This window comes from Gorilla gorilla, chromosome 7, assembly GCF_029281585.2.
Source record: "Gorilla gorilla gorilla isolate KB3781 chromosome 7, NHGRI_mGorGor1-v2.1_pri, whole genome shotgun sequence".
Taxonomy (NCBI): Eukaryota; Metazoa; Chordata; class Mammalia; order Primates; family Hominidae; genus Gorilla; species Gorilla gorilla.
In genome coordinates, this window is record NC_073231.2 from 68,667,083 (window position 1) to 68,684,847 (window position 17,765).

At 39.3% G+C, this 17,765-nt stretch overlaps 1 protein-coding gene across 2 annotated transcripts in view; it reads left to right on the plus strand.

Moving 5' to 3' along the window:
• LOC101134144 (ST18 C2H2C-type zinc finger transcription factor) overlaps positions 1–17,492 on the plus strand; it is a 136,047-nt gene extending 118,555 nt beyond the window's left edge. For both annotated transcript variants that reach the window (XM_031013944.3, XM_055348782.2), the window contains 4 exons: positions 2,170–2,258; positions 9,897–10,000; positions 11,920–12,063; positions 14,993–17,492. In XM_031013944.3, the coding sequence (XP_030869804.3) occupies positions 2,170–2,258; positions 9,897–10,000; positions 11,920–12,063; positions 14,993–15,133 (478 nt within the window). In that variant the 3' untranslated portion in view covers positions 15,134–17,492. The remainder of the gene's footprint in view (positions 1–2,169; positions 2,259–9,896; positions 10,001–11,919; positions 12,064–14,992) is intronic.
• Positions 17,493–17,765: the final 273 nt, after the last annotated feature.

Genomic DNA, 17,765 nt, shown 5'->3' on the forward strand with positions numbered 1-17,765 from the left:
CATTTTGCTTTAAGAAGGCAGATGAAGATATAATTTAAAATTGCAGCTGGGCACTGTGGATCACGCCTGTAATCCCAGCACTTTGGGAGGCCAAGGCGGGCAGATCACTTGCTGTCAGGAGTTCAAGTCCAGCCTGGCCAATATGGTGAAACCCCGTCTCTACTAAAAATACAAAAATTAGCCAGGTGTGGTGGTGTGCACCTATAATCCCAGCTACTTGGGAGGCTGAGGCAGGAGAATTTCTTGAGCCCAGGAGGTGGAGGTTGCAGTGAGCCAAATTGTGCCAGCGCACTTCAGCCTGGGTGGCTTGGTGAGACCCCGCCTCAAAAAAAAAAAATCCCTTAATATGTCATAATAGAATGGTAATTTTGGTCAAAACCATATAAGGCACGTTTTTTTCTGCCTTTCCAGTATGGAGCCAAATACCTCAGCCTCTTAAAATCTGCCTTCAAAAGGAAAAAGGACTTTTAAAATATTTTTCCTGCCCTTTTTTTTTTAATTTAAGATTCATTTTACATCCTGGAAGATATTAAATCTCTACATTGGAAGACACAAAATCAAGTGGCATTTTGGAAGCAAAGCCTCTCTTTCATAACTATATTCTTTGCTTCTAAGTCATGTAATTATGGATGGATGCTTCATTAACTTTTCCACAACACTGTGTCACCCTGAAAGTTCTCTGGCATGTTGTCTGCACAGAGTAGATCCTTTAAGGGTGAGGATCAGAGAAGTTCTAGTGAGGTATTAATATCCATTATGTTACAAATGGACTTACTGAAGGTCACCTTTAAATATCCAGTTTACCAAATAAATATTCATGATTATTTTCTCAGAATACAATATGTGACATAAAACAAGACAGACATGCAAACTCCCCATAAAACAGATAATGAAACTTTTATAGGCCACAGTTGACAGTGAGAAGCTTCTGAAAATAGAAGACACAGTTTCCAAGTTGAGTTTGTGCTTTTCATTATTTTATTTTTCAGTGTAGAAAAATCTATAGCTTATCAAATTAGGCAAACTGCATAACCTTTTCTATATATGTAATAGTATATGTCTATTATTTTCTATATTTCATAGACTCTTAGTGTAGAATAATTAGTATTCTTGAAAAAATACAGTAATTAAGCACACATTTATTAAGGGCTTTTCTTCAGAAATATTTTCTTTCACCCTGCCAAATGTCCCAAGCTTCAGAGTGAAATGATTTCTTTACAGATGAGTTGTAACTAACTTTCTGCAGAAAAAAAGACTTTAAATGACTGATTATGATCATCACTATTTTGATCTAAAAATTGTTTCTACGAAAACACAGCAAGATTGCAAAAGAATTAATGGCTGGATAGAACAACAAAATTATCTGATCATAAACGATGAAAAACAAGTTTTCTTCAATGTTGTCATTTATCATGCTGGTGCAATTTAAATAAAACAGATGACATTAAGGGAAAGAAACCCTGCTGAAGAGTGCCACTACTAAATGGAAGGGTTATAAACACCACTGCAATGTAATAGACTGCCTCTGCAGTGATTGCATCTGAATACACTTGTGGCAGCTCCTCTTATTCTCCTTCCAGGGTAGAGATTTTTTTAATGAAAAATGTTGTAAAAGTTAAAGAAAAAAATTAAAAACATTCCCATAACCAAACTGAATTTGCCATGGGGGCGTGGGGTAGGGCTTTATTTTGAGTTGTATTAATTTGAGTCATTCTATAAAGGTCAAGGGACACTTTATATAAAGGCAGGAAGAACTAGATTCTGCTTTATTACTCATGGAATTTTGACTAATTGGGAACAATTCTTATTCATAATATATATGTACAATTTCACATTTACAGAAAATAAAGTAACCACTACTAAACAAAAGAACTTACTTGAATGGAGATGGAGAGCAATTTAACAAAATAAATTAAATAATAATTGTGTATCAGCAGTAACTATTTGTACCTTGATTTAAGGAAAGAAAGCAAAACATTTTACATTATTTGAGGGCCTTTGGCCTTTGCTTTAATGGGTATGTATTCATTACTCTCTACAAAGAGACTGTGGGTTATAATGTAATTAATCGGCAGCAAAAACACAAATAGTAGGTTGTGAACAAAACATTTTAATTTTTATAAGAAATCATATACATTTCATACATTAGTACAATTTCTATTTTCACAGCTTATCTGGATGTCCTCTCAATGCACAAGTTATCAAAAAGGGCAAGGTTTCTGAAGAACTCATGACCATCAAGCTCAAAGCAACTGGGGGTAAGAGCACAGGGCTGGCTGTCACCACCTCCTGCAGGGTGTAGACCCTGGCTCCCCAAAGCGTTCCGTGTGTCAAAGTATTCTCTAGGTGGGAAGCATAATTTTAATGTACAAGAAGAAAGATTTCCTCAGATTTGAACTAAAATTATAACTTTGTTTAAAAACAATTTTTTGGTGTCTTCCTTATTTTTAAATGAGTGATCTCCAACAGAGAAAGTCAGGCAGTGGGGTATGATGGATTAAGATACACTTGTGGTTGGCAGGGTATGCTGGCTCACGCCTGTAATCCCAGCACTTTGGGAGGCCAAGGATAGAGGATTGCTTGAGGTCAGGAGTTTGTGACCAGCCTGGGCAACATAGCCAGACCCCATCTCTAAAAACAAAAATATTAGCCCAGTGTGGTGGGGCACACCTGTAGTCCCAGTTACTCTGGAAGCTGAGATAGGAGGATTGTAGAGACCAGGAGCCCAGGATCGAGGCTGATGTAGTGAGATATGATAGGGCCACTGCACTCCAGCCTGGACAACTCCGAGAGACCCTATCTCTAAACAAAAAAACAACAACAAAGATACACTAGTGGAAGTTTTGTCCTTCAGTCTCTCTCATGTGTGCGTGTTCTCTTTCTCTCTCGTGTGTGTGTACGTGTGTGTGTGTGTGTGTGTGTGTACATGCACGTTTTTCTGGTATAAATCTGCTATAAAATTTCAGGAAGCAGTTTCTGGCATCTGTATGTGAATCCTTCAATTGTGTTCTTCTGTGCTCAACATGATATTTTTATAGAGATTCTGGAAGGTTTGGACTTAGCATCCAGATCTTTACCTACGTCTACATTTCCCTAGATATATCCTTAGTGTCAATCCCCTCTCCAAGTTCAGAGACACAGTTTCTGAGTTCTCTGTTTGGATCCTCCAATTTTCCTTTGATTCTTGAATGCATTTTCTTGAGATTTCTAATGAGCATTATCTGGGGCCTGTGTTGTTTTCCATCAAAGATCGTTCCAAAGCATTTGAGAAACAATGACAGAGCGATTATTTTGCTCTGGAGACTTTATTTGATGGCATCTTTGGCACATGACTAGAATTGAGCTGGGGACTTTCACTGTTGCTACTTTCCCTGAAAGCATTGCTCAATCTTTTTAATTTGTGTGTGTGATTTTTAAAAAGAAGACATGCAGTATCCAAGGGAGGGAAAGCACTCGAGCTTCCTACTGTTTCCTTCCGAGGCCTTCATCTGCTTTATTTAAAGCGGTCCTTGTGGGGGATGCTCTCCCTCCGTGGGTCCTCACCGCTAAGCGCCAAAGGAGGGGAGTGTACATGCAGAGGAGGAATAAAGCCCTGGCTGCTGGGTACAGGCCTGCCTCTTCCAGTCTTTCCAGCATTCACATGCTCCGTAAAAGAGCTTTTCACTAGATGTTCTGACTGCTCCTTGGAAATACTGCCCATTCCCTAAATACCTCTCAGTACATATTCAGTGAAGTTGGGACAATTTAATGTGTATTTATTTATCTCCTTATTTCAAATAGTATTTAAAGGATAAGGACTGCAAAGCTACATGAAATTTTTCTAAAATGCTGGTTAAAAATTTAATTCAGCCAGAAACAGTGGCTCACATCCGTAATCCCAGCACTTTGGGAGGCCGAGGCGGGCAGATCACGAGATCAGGAGATCAAGACCATACTGGCCAACATGGTGAAACCCCATCTCTACTAAAAATACAGAAAAATTAGCCAGTGTGGTGGCACACACCTGTAGTCCAAGCTACTCAGGAGGCTGAGGGAGGGAATTGCTTGAACCCTGGAGGCAGAGGTTGCAGTGAGCCAAAAAAGCATCACCGCACTCCAGTCTAGGCAACAGAGTGAGACTCTGTCTCAAAAAAAAAAAAAAATTAATTCAAAAATGAGACAAAGGAAAGTCGAAGATAAGAATGCAAGATGGAGCAAGCCTGAGGACACTAAGACATGTGCAAAGAGTCATTTCTTGCTGGGTAAATAAGGATTGCAAATTTGACCTTGCCTTTTAGAAGCCAACACAAAAGAAAGCTATAATCGCCGTGTGAATCACGTGGTAGTAAGTAAACTCAGAGCAAAACTCCTTCTGGAACCCAGTGCATGAAGAAAATATTTCTTATGAGTTCTCATTATGAGAACACCACTACCATCCATACTGTAAACAGAATATAAATTACAAGGCCACTCCTAAGAAAGATAAAAACAGAACAGTCATCTGGCATTACATCAAATTATGATAGAGCTTTGCAGGGGGCCAGCAGCAGGTGGTCTGTCTGAACCCACAATAGACTTGCACAGAGACCCAGGAGCAGCAGGGCTGAGCACATACACGTCAAAGGGTCCCTATATGTCTAACATCTTCAGCTGAGCTTTCAAAGAATATAGAGCAGCAGCGAGCTGGGTTGAACCCATTGACAAGTGTCAGGGTGCAGTCATTCTATGTGGACAGGTAACTAACTGGAAAAGTACACGTTTTACAATCCAAGAAAGTAGAGGCTGATGCTCTGTAAAGCTTAAGAACCTACAATGACTTTTCATGAGAAAAAGCCCACCTGAATTCAGGTCAGAAGGACCTAAAGTGGTTTGGGGGTCTGCTCTAACAATGCTATGTTTCATGATCCCTTACCTTAAAGTGTGGCCACAATAATTGTTCTCTGGATGATCTTTAAAGTAGATGTAAACCAACACACCTTCAGACATTACAAATGTTAAATCAAATTGCAATGAAATACAAAGTGCATATGGCTTTACCTTTAGCATACTATGTTAATTTAAACTAGGTACAAATCATTCATGTAATTAGCTGAATTAGATAATATTTTAGGGGAATATTACGTACAAACCATTTCAAACATGGAAGGTCTATATCAAAAAATGTGTACATTAATTTTAGAATAATTGATCTTTAGTTCTCCATCCTTGCCATAATTAAATTGCCACATTAATTTTTAAAGACCTTTACTAGTCCTTGATAATAAAATTAGGCCATCTGTACAAGAAAGAATGCCAGTCCTTCTGTGCTTTGTAGAAACAAGCAGAAGTTATGATAATTGATCTATGTATATGGTCTTGCATTTAGGAGCTCCTTCTAGCTCTTCTCATGTGACAAAATAGTGTGTCCTAAATATCGTTATATATAATTTATTTCTAGATATTAACTCTCCTCACTCCTTTAGTAACTAAATAGCCAAATTTACATTAACTCATTTTCCCCTAAATAAAAAAAAAAGTACAATTTTGGTATGCAAACTCAATTTAAAAATAAAAGTTCGGCCGGGCACGGTGGCTCATGCCTTAATCCCAGAACTTTGGGAGGCCGAGAAGGGTGGATCACGAGGTCAGGAGTTCAAGACTAGCCTGGCCAACATGTTGAAACCCCATCTCTACTAAAAATACAAAAAAACACATTAGCTGAGTGTGGTGGCAGGCTCCTGTAATCCCAGCTACTCAGGAGGCTGAGGCAGGAGAGTCGCTTGAACTCGGAGGGCACAGGTTGCAGTGAGCCAAGATCGTGCCACTGCACTCCAGCCTGGGTGACAGAGTGAGACTCCATCTAAAAAATAAATAAATAAATAAATAAATAAATAAATAATAGAAGTTCACTCAAGAAATATAATAGAATTTGTTTGAAATATAATAGAATTGCTTCATTTGTATAATATGAAAAAACATAACTATAGTACTTAAAGCCTCATAAGTTGAGAATACTTGCTCTATACAGGTATATACATTGCTTGTATAATTATACAGAATACAAAGAAAATATAATATATGATATAATCCCCAAATATGCAAATGAGGCACAGATTAGTACCAAATAAATATTAGAATTATTAAATGAAAAGAAAGCATAATCTATTGCTTTTACATAAATGGATTATATAAAGAATCAAAGTCACTGAACAGTTAAGTAAAATATTTAGTGGAGGCTAGGCGCGGTGTCTCACGCTTATAATCCCAGCACTTTGGGAGGCATGGAAGGCGGATCAGCAGGTCAAGAGATTGAGACCATCCTGGCCAACATGGTGAAACTCTGTCTTTACTAAAAATAAAAAAATTAGCTGGGCATGGTGGCATACGCCTGTAGTCTCAGCTACTCAGGAGGCTGAGGCAGGAGAATCGCTTGAACCTGGGAGGCAGAGGTTGCAGTGAACAGAGATTGTGCTACTGTACTGCAGCCCGGTGACAGAGTGAGACTCCGACTCAAAAAATAATAATAATAATAATAATTTAGTGGATAGTTTATACGGTTTCCTTGATAATCAGCAATACCTAGCTAGTCCAACACTCTACTAGAAGTATGTCTGTAAACATCAGGGCACACCTTTTACTGATACTTCCAAAACAGATGAAACATCTATGAATAAAGATAGTATTTTCATGGTTAAAAGAACATATTCTGGAACCAGAGAGCTTATATTTGAAACCCCGCTGTACCACTTACTTTATACCTTGGCTTCCCATCCATACTTTGAGGTAATAAATGTTTCTACCTCATGGTTTTTAAATGAGGATCATACGATTTAATATTTGGAAGTGCAGAGTGAAATCCAAAGGTTCTTAAAGACTGTGTGCATGGAAAGAAGTTTGGCAGATGAGTGACTCAGTGGAAACAGATAAAGTGATATGTTAACAGGAAACATTACAAAGAAATTAGTTGAATTTGATCCTGTGGCTAAAATAGCTCCCCAGATCCCAGAAATTATAATCAAAACATTAGTTCCTTCACTGATTAATTCTATGAGCATGTATAGGGAGCCTGTTACGTATTAGATCCCATGACAATGTTTCCTTTTTGAGATCTCATCTTATGATCTTCCCTCACAAGCTCCAGCCATCTTTTGTTATTAGGCATCTTCCAAACAGCCCCATCTTGATTAAGAGGCTGGGGTGTCTTCAGGAACATTGGCCCTCAGCGAAACATAATCCTAACGAAATCCCAGAACCAAGAACTCAGGCTGTCACTTAAACAGTCTTCTCACAAGCACTCATAACTTAGCCAAAATTGAACTTTTACTTATCCTACTACAAGTTTCAGCCTCCCAGTCTGCCTCATCACAGAGACAGCTCTACAGTTACCCACCTGCTCTGGCAGAAACAAGCAGTCAGGGTTGATTCCTCTCTTCTCGGTCGATTCCTCTCTTCTCTCACCCCCTACCTCTAGCCCTCACAAGTCCTGAAAATTCTGCCTACAGATTAGATCCTGAGTCTGTCTCCTTCTCTTGACCTCACTTCCCTACACCCAGCCAGGACTCCAGCAATCATCTCCTCATGGGTCTCCTCGCTTCTGCTCTGTCTCTTCTCCAATCTATCCTCTACTCAAAACTCCAAATTATGTTTGTGAAAATTCAGCTCAATCACCCCAGTTCCCCTACCTAAAGCCCTTCCCTGGCTCCTGTTGCACTTGGAATAAACCTAAGCTCCCAGGATGTCCCCATGGCCTGCTCCCATCATTCACTTTCTTGCTGTCCATGGGGCACTCACTCCCTTCCCAGCCTGGGCTCTGGGCTTCCTTCCTCCTCTTGGATGCTCAGCTGCTGGCTGGTTTTTCACAGGCCTGCCTCATTCTGATCTTGAAAGTCTTGAAAGGAGTGCATCTTCTCCAGTGAAAGGCCTCCCAGAACCCTTTGCGCTTCCTTCAGAACACTTCATGTTTTACAAGCATCTCCTTGGTTTTTGTCTGCCTCACCAGATATTATGTAAGAAAATAGCATTCTTTGAGGTGGAGTTTTACTATAAAAAGACAGAAAAGAAAAACAATATGTCAAAGAAATTTATAACAATAGAAGTTTTCGATTGCTCAAATCAGAAAAATTTCAAGTGCTGATAGCACTCCAAATACCTGTTTCATTGAGAATCCAGATATTTCAGTCCTTTCTTCCCCAGCTCTTACCCATCAATTGTCTGAGAGGAGATCCCTGTACCAGCACACCAACCAGTAAAATACAGGGCTCCAAGATGCAGTACAATTCTCCAGACACAGCTGGCCAGTGCAGAACGAATCCTGAGTCCCAGATACTATAGTTCCATGAGTATGGTCCTGGGTAACTGTTGGTTGTTTTCTTAATAGCCATGTCATACTGTTGACTCATATTTAAACTGGTCTAACTACTAAGGTACCTAAGTCTTATATGTTGGTTTGTTTTCCTTTTTTCATTAAATCTTAGAGCCCAGAGTTATATCAATCTTTTGACACACTCTCTTCATTGGTCCATGCATGGCTCACTTTATTCAGTAGTTACTTTTAATAAAGCAGTAAGTACCCACAGAATAGCCATCTGTTTTATCATGCTGTATGTGATGTAACTTTCGGCTTACTTTTTTTCTCTTCGCACTAAATTACTGAGAATCTCCCGTGTTGTTTTTGGTGGGCATGTGGTTTCCTTTCAAGTTGTGCTTTTGGCGAGCAACACTGCTGTGTACACCTTATGCATGCTTCCTGTGTACAACCATTTGTTTTGGGTGTGTACCTAAGGAAGAAATTGTAGGGTCATAGAGAATGTGAGCATCCACCTTCAGGAGGTAATGGATTATTTCCTAAAGTAGTCACCCTAGGAAAGTATAAGAGCCCAGATCTCTTTCAAACCAATGGTCAAGCCAAGCACCCTTTATCCTCCTCTCATGAAATTGCTCCTATGAAGTCTCTACGTGGAAGTTCACATGTCCTTCTTCATTGTCACCCTGGTTCAGATTCATTCTTCTAGGAGGTAAATTACCTCCAATCCTGCTTCCCGCACCCTTAATATTAACTACCTTCCCCAGGTCCTTGAAACCTTTCAAATGTAGTCATACTCCTTCTACAAAGTAATCATGGGAAATAACCCCCATTCACTGAGAGCCTGTGGCATGTTTAGCGCTCTACATTTTATTGCATTCATTCTCACAGTGTAGATAACATGCCTATTTTACAGAAGAGGATACTGAAGCACAAAGAAGATAAGTAAGTTGCCCAAGTTGCAGAACAGGAGTCAAACTCCCAAGCTGATGTCCTTCCCCCTAAATTACATTTTCCTCATCCATGTCCACGCGGAAGACTATGCCAATGTGTTTCTGGACGCTAATTCACCTGCCAGCAGCCCCGCAGCTCTGCCTCCCATCATGGGTCCTAAGGTCTAACTCAACTAAACAGATATTTAATTACTCAGCATAAAACTGTCCTTGCAGCATTTTGAATAAGAGAATGCAAGGGCTTTGAGGTTTAATCCCAGCTCTGCCTCTTAATTTGAACTTGGGCAGGTTATTTAACTTCTGTCAGTGATTCTTGAGGCCTCATTTAACCTCTCTGGGCTCGGTGTCTTCATATGTGAGGAGGGTATAATGCAGCGTGTCCCACTGTAGGGTGCGGTGAGATGTAATTGAAGACATATTTACAAATGCGTCTGGCAGCACCCCTGGGACATAACTGAGCTACATGCAATGGTGGCACTTTTCTACTCCCTCTTTTCTTTCTTACCAATAAATTAAATCTGTAACTTCTCTTATCCACTTTTTCAGAATCCTAGATATGCATTGTTTTGGTAAAAACACTAAATGAAAGTCTCATTTTCAAGTAGCAAATCACAAATTAAACATATAACGACTCATTTGTTAACAGCTTTCAGTTCGAACTAAGGTAGTCTTACTCTTTACAGGAATAGAGAGTGATGAAGAAATTAGGCATTTGGATGAAGAAATAAAGGAACTGAATGAATCCAACCTTAAAATTGAAGCAGATATGATGAAACTTCAGACCCAGGTAAAAAAAAGAAGTAATTCATGATCCTTAATGTAATCATAATCTTTGGTGGAAACAAAACATTGAGATTTTAAAACTTGTGTGAAAATATATGGTATCTTAGAGTCAATATGCTGAGTGTTTCTAGATTCCATAATTATTGTAAAATTCTGAATAGGTGGATCATCCCAGGTTACCATTTATTCAGTAGCTGTGGGCAAGCTTTCTGATGTTTTTGCCCTGGTGGCATCAAAGTTTTTATAACCAAACAAGGCAGATCATCCTATAACCAAAGAGTCTCTGGTGCATTAGAAAAAAAATGTGATGGAAAGGTAAGAATCCTTGGTTTTATTCAAAATTCAAGTAAAATATAGCAACTTTTTATTTAATGTTTTTGGAACACCTCTGAATGTGTAAGTATTTATTAGAAACAGATCTTACTGAACATTTTCTTGAGCAAATTCTTTACGTAAAAGCCCAAGCAATTTCTCAATTCTGCATTCTTCTTTGTGATGTCTGCCTCATCTCCTGGAAATCAACAGTTCAGTCCAAGATTTTTAAAACACGAATCATAACTCTCTTGCAACAAGTTAGCAGCAAAAGAATGAGACAGAGCATACGACTGTCTTTCTCCCCTTCCCTTCTCTCCTCTTCTGAAATGCAGGATTTTTATGCCACCATGGTTACTGGATCTCTTGGAAGTCCTCACACAACAGCTTAAGACAAAGGGTTTTAATCCATCTGAAATTTAGGTTTCCTTACCCAGAGTGACCATTGTTGCCATCATCAATTAATGGCCATCTGGTCCACAGATTGATACTTTTGTCTAGAAATCATGGGAATTCCTCGAGAAAACCATTAGCAAAGAACACAAAGCCCTCTGCCCTCCTGAGACTTATAGTCTAGAAGGAGGAAGCAGACAATAAACAAAAAAGTCATAAATGATCAATGGTGTTGTATGCTAGAATGGCAGGGGGCTGGGCGAGTGGCTGTATTTCAATGCTAAATGGGACCACCAGCCCCCCAGGGAGAAGAAAGCCATCCACAAAGACTTGAGGAATGAGGGAGTTAGCCAAACAAGTATGGAGAAAGAGTGTTTCAGACAGAAGAAACCCTGCAAGCGCAAAAGTGCTCATCATGAGAAGGCCTGGGGATTTCAGAAATAGCAAAGGGAAGTGTGGCCGCAGGTGAGTGAGCTGGGTGGGGCAGGTCACAGGAGAACAGTCTCAGAGACAACAGGGCAGCTCACACGGGGCATCTTAGGCCATTTTAAAGACCTTGGTTTTTATTCTGAATGTGTGCAGAACTGTAGCACTGTTTTGAGCTAACGAGTAACGTAATCCCATCTGATTCACATGCTGACTTGCATTTTAACAGGCGCATCTTGGTGGCTGTGTTGAGGAAAGGCCAAAAAGAGATTAGATGGGGTAATGGCAAACACAGGGCCACCCACGAGAAGGCAGAACAGTCACACTGATGGCTGGGCCCAGGGGGCAGCAGAGTGGAGGGGACAGTGGTCCCATCCTGGATATTTTGAAGGAGGCGCCAGTGGAGGTGAGGTATGAAAGAAAGAGCCATGGGGGATCTGCACTACAGATGAGTTGCTGCTGACTGGAAAAGGGAGACAGCGGATGGAGCAAGTTTGGGGAAAATAGCAAAGTTTACTTTAAACATGTTGAGTTTGAGATATCCATCATACAGCCATGTGGAGAAGTTCTACAATTCATGAGGAAGTCTGGGCTGAAGATGAAAATTTGGGGATTTGATTCCAGCACTTCAAACAATCCAATGGGGCTGCAGCTTCATGTCGAGAAGTTACACACATGCATCTCTGCATCTCTTAGTATTCAGATGCACTTGGTGCATTTTCCTTCAGGGAGAAACCTTTTATGCTCCTTCCAAACTCCACTACTCACATTCCCAAGTTATTTCTATTGTAGATCACATCTATGGAGAGCAACTTAAAGACGATAGAGGAGGAGAACAAACTCATAGAACAGAATAATGAAAGTCTGCTGAAAGAGCTGGCAGGTCTAAGCCAAGCTCTCATTTCAAGCCTTGCCGACATCCAGCTTCCACAGATGGTAAGTTCAAGGCCAGAAACTTGCCGTTCCATTACAAGCGTTTGCAGTGTCATCATGCATCTACCCACGGGGTTGCCACGACTGAGCTTTGAGGAGACCTGTGAGCAGTCACAGAGTGACCACACTTCATCACAGTCTGGCTTGGAGTAATCTCCCTCTCTGGGAACATGGTAGATACACTTATTTAAATTATATGAAGGCCAAGAATTTTTTAGAGGCCAAAGTCATTTAAAAACAAAGGATTTTTTAAAGCTCGGTTCACAATGTCATGTGAAAGTTGAAGGGCAAAACTCCCTCAGTGAAAATGTATTTCCAAGTAGAAGATTCCATGTCTTACAAAATTTGAGACCATTATTTGCATCATCCACCCAAATCAGGAACTGTAACCAAAAATGTTCAATTCCCAATGGACTAGGTGCTTTCTTCATATGGAAGTATGAAGAACCTACTTCAGTTCTCCTCATATAAAATAAAAAGCAAAAAAAATGAACAAGGAATCCTCATTTTCAAAATCTAAGCATGTCTTTTAGGTATGCAACTATAGTCCTCTATCACCTAGTAACGGGCACACGTTCTAAGAAATGTGTCCTTAGGCAATTTTGACGTTGTGTGAACATCATACAGTGAACTTTCGCAAACCCAGATGACAGACCCTACTTTACTTACTTTGCACCCAGGCTATATGGTACAGCCTACTGCTCTGAGGTTACCCACCTGTGCAGCATGTTAGTGTACTGAATACTTTAGGCAATTATTAGTATTTGTGTATCTAAACATGGAAAAACATATCTAAACCATAAAAACATGCTATTGTTATCTTATGGGACTATCATCATATATTCAGTCTATCATTGACTGAGATGTTGTTATGCATTGCATGACTGTATTTGGAATTCATAGAAAATTAACTTCTTTTATATATTCTTAAATACAGACAAATCTTTGGAGGCGAGACTACATTGCTAAATGCTTTTAATTTCCTCAGAACCTAAATTTTTAGAATAATTTTTCCAAAGATGCCCATTTTATATATGAAATTATTTATAGAAGCAGCAATGTGATAAAGAAATGTAATTGGTTTTGATTAAAACATTAAGCCCCTCCATTTTACCCAAGTTCCTAGCATGGAGTTCTTATCTTAACCAATTCCAAATATGTTTCTTGACTCCCACCAGCCAAAAAATCAATAATGTAATAATGAACACAAAGCAAAATAAATGATACCACTATGGTAAGGATTAAGGTAATTATTAAAAATCATTGCAATGTTATTTATTAATGTTGCGTAAATCATACTTTGAATATGCATTCCTTAGTATTTTCTTCTTCACCACTGCCATAAAAAATAGGTACCACACAAGTTAACCTGTGCCTTGTATACTCACCACACAGGGCACTCTAGTGGTGATTTTTAGTGCTGATCACACAAAATGTTACGAAAGCACCAAAGAGTGAGCATTAGTATTCCCATTCCATAGCTGAGGAAATCAGGGGTCAGAGAGCTTACTTAATTGGATCAAGTTTCCAAAGCTAACACAAGGCAAGTGGGCCCGGCCCTGCAGAGTGGCCTTTACCCACTGTGCTACCTGGGTTCCCATCCAATCCCCTGACTCTCCAAGAAACACAAGGCACAACAAAGGCAGGAAAGAGAAGGGGACAGAGAATCATGATTGGACAATACTGATAATTTAGATCAGCGCTTTGCCGAGCAGAGCACAACCAAATAGCTTCAAATTTAGAAAGCTTATTTCCTTAAATAGCAACAATAACAGTACTTTGACATTTAAATGTCCTTTCTTCCAAGCACCTTTGCAAAGTAAGTCTCACGTCATGCGTTTTTAAAGAGGAGGGAAAATGGTGGCAACAGAAATGACTGAGTAGCATTCCCCTTGTGACATTCATTCCGTTTCACATTTGTGTGAAATTTACATGTATCCAGCATTTGCTCTCCTTGAAGCATCACACTGGGTAAAGGAGAGACCAAAACATACAAAAAGAACAGGGAGGCCAAGCATGGTGGCTCACACCTGTAATCCCAGCACTTTGGGAGGCCGAGGTGGGTGGGTCAACTGAGGTCAAGTGTTTGAGACCAGCCTGGCCAACATGGTGAAATTCCATCTCTAATAAAAATACAAAAATTAGCTGGGAGTGGTGGTGTACTCCTGTAATCCCAGCTACTTGGGGGGCTGAGGCAGGAGAATCGCTTGAACCCAGGAGGCAGAGGTTGCAGTGAGGTGAGATCACATCACTGCACTCCAGCCAGGACAATAGAGTGAGACTCTGACTCCAAAAAAAAAAGAAAAAAAAAAAAACCAGGGGATGAATAAATTTAAACTTTGTGAAACTGATATTCTGCTTACAGAGACTGAGAAATTTTTAAAAGTATATTGCAATGATGCCACAGGAGAGAAACAGGCTAAAAGGATCTGAGGATGGAGGAGGAAAATTTTCCATCACAACTGTTACTGAGCATCTTGCTCAAATCTTAAATTCCTTAAGTTTCTGCCCAGTGCTGTTAAAGGCACCACTTAGTACAAGCAACCCTTCCTTCCCAGCCTCACAAATATTCACCTTCCACAAACAGGAGGCATATGTTGTGCAAGGCATGTGCAGTCAAGGCTGAGGCTGCCTCCCAAGAGAAGTAGAAAAGTTTTGTGGAGTCCGAGTCCATAGCCAGACATATACTTTATGTGCTCCAAATCAACCCCAAATACTGTACAAGCCAGTCATATTCGTCTCCTGAATTAAGAGTGAACAGATGAATCCCACACACACTCCGTCTCTCTCCATCCCCTGCAACTCCAGCAGTCATATGCACCCTTGCCTTCCCTCCCGACGCCCGGATCACTGATCTTCAATGTCACTGGGTCCTTCTTTTCCCTCAGCCTGAACCACTGTGATTGGGTCAATGTGTTTTGTCTCCATTTAGGGACCTATCAGTGAGCAGAATTTTGAAGCATATGTAAATACACTCACAGACATGTACAGCAATCTGGAACGGGACTATTCCCCGGAATGCAAAGCTCTACTGGAAAGTATCAAACAGGCAGTGAAGGGTATCCATGTGTAGGATCACAGCGCTGCCGGGCAACAGAAGTTACCAACAGCAGTAAACTCCAGATGGATCTGTTAGAGGTTCATGTACTGCTAAGGCGTGGAGGTTGCCGTACTGCATTTACAATTTGCAACATTGCACTAATTTTATTTTCTCCAGCTGATATAAAAAGGAAAGAAAAACTATGATAGACTTCTTGGATTAAAAGCAATGCAGTCAATTATTAGATCTTATTTATTTTCATATGTTTTTCTTTTATTTCTTCATTGTACTCTTTTTTTGTAAAGTATATGTAAAATAAATGTGACATTTTTATAATTTATTTATTACTAATCAAAGAGTTTTTTATCTTTTAACTGCATTTTGAAGTCTGCCGTATTTTTACAAGTGTGTTTATTAATTTATTTTCCAATAGGATTTAAATAGAAATGCTATTCTCAAGTCATCTTTCTTGCTGGGTTTTAATGAGGAAACAGGAAAGGGTGAAGGAAATCCTTGTCTAAGGACTGCACTATAGTTGAGTTTGATTTTTATTGCACACTTCTTCCCCCACCTTTCACTGGTTTTTGTATTTATAAATGAATTTGCGGTAAGGTGAGCTGCACGGAAGGAATAAGAAGACAAATGGCGCCGACTAGTGGGGAATCCGCACTCACAAAAGCACAGGATGCTGGAAAACAGCCTGCTCGGAATTTGTTAGCAATAATTAAATATAGCAATCAGCAAAGTATTCGACTTGGCTGGACGGTTTTCGTTAATATGAATTATTTATTTGAAATGTTTTAAAGAAACATAAGCCTTTTTAGTGATGCAGATTTGTCTGTTTGTTTTTCAAGTCATATCAGATCGTTGGCAACTCGTATCCCAAGATGAAAAATAAGACTTGGTGTGACCAGCCAGGCTTTCCTGCCATATGTTGGTACAATATACAAGTGACAATATTGGTGTAGATTTGTACTTAGCAAATACAAACACATCCAAATGAAAAATTTTGTAGATACCATATCCCCTGAAATAGCATTTATCTTACTGGGTTGACTGGAAAGGAATGGAAAATATAGTAACACATGAAAAAATGCTACTCCAATCTGAATGATTACTTCAAACACTGGCAACTTGGGTCTCACCCTCCATAGGAAACAAGACAACATTCAATTTGATAGAAATCTTGCCGTAAAACTTCAAATGCTACAAAATATACACACACACTCACACACAGGCATACTCACACACAGACACACACACACACACACACACACAGACTCATCCACACTTCAAATTGAGCCCACTATCTTGAATTTCTGAAAGGATCAGAGTTTCATAGTTTCTATAGTAAAGGCAATGTCTATTTCAGGGATTGTAAAGTAGTTAAGCATTGTTTCAAAAGTTTTTTTATATTTATTTTTTTTAAGGAAAAGGTATAGACAACCAGCTAAACTGCCTTTTTGGTGTGCACAAACATTTCATGTGCAGACGTGCCTCTGTGTAAATGTACACATGAACTTAGTGTGGGCTTAATTTTCTGTGCTATAAACAAAAGTGTTTATTTTTTATTAACCTTATGGATATTTAGATGGAAAGTGATGGCATTCACAGGCTTGATATATTCCACTGTTATTACTGTTACCTGCACAAATGAAAAACAATACTCAACAATAATTCCACTCCCATGAAACTTTGGTCATTGTTATGCATTAAGTGGGGCTTATCTTTGGTTTGGAGTTCATTTGAACTCTTGAACCTTAGTTTAGTGAAGATGAACTGTCTGTTCTTAGGTAGAAACGGTGTTTATTTAAAAATCAATTTTAAAAAATGAGCTACCATATGTGCTGTCTATTATAAATGGGACACCAAACAAAATTTTCTATTACAGTTGTGTACTTGCAAACATTTTGCTATACAGTACTTCATAGATGCATACAAATGAGCTCACTTATTACAAAGACAAACGTTTAATTTGCTAAATATTTTAACAAGTTTGTTATATATTTTATTTAATTTAAAAGAAATCTCTTACCAACCTACATATTTATTACTATAATTTGCTATGACTTCAGGTTAATTTATTTGTGTTTGCATAGTTTGAGCAGGATGTTTTGTGAAGTATGTTTGTATTTATTTGCCTACTTTGTACTTGATGTGTTTTGTAATGTGCACTGAATTTGTTTTCTTTTCAACTATGTTAATGATCAATACTGTAAATTGGGTCTTTTGTAAACAACAAAAAGGCAATGATGTATGCATTTTTTTTAATTTGAGGTAGTTTGTTTGTATACTGTTTCTCCAAACACTTAATATTTCTTACATCAAAGCAACAAAATTGTGTTCAGTGCTGTACATTTGGTGTATGGTAGGAAATAAAAATTGATAACGAGTTTTGATGTGATCTTTCTCAGGCTGTTATCTGGAGACTAGTATCCCCTTCCCACGGAATCCACTGTCCAGAACGAGCCCTGGTGAGGTCCCCAGAGTGCACTTGAGCCTGCCAGTCATTCGGAGACATTTCTGTTCTGACAGCCGGTTTGCTTGCCTTAAAGTGGACAGGACTTTTGGCCAGTTGACAAGCTGTCACTGCCTTTGATGTGGCATTCACCTCCAGAACAGGGAATGCTTTGACATAAGGAACACCTTTGCTACAAGTAGCAGC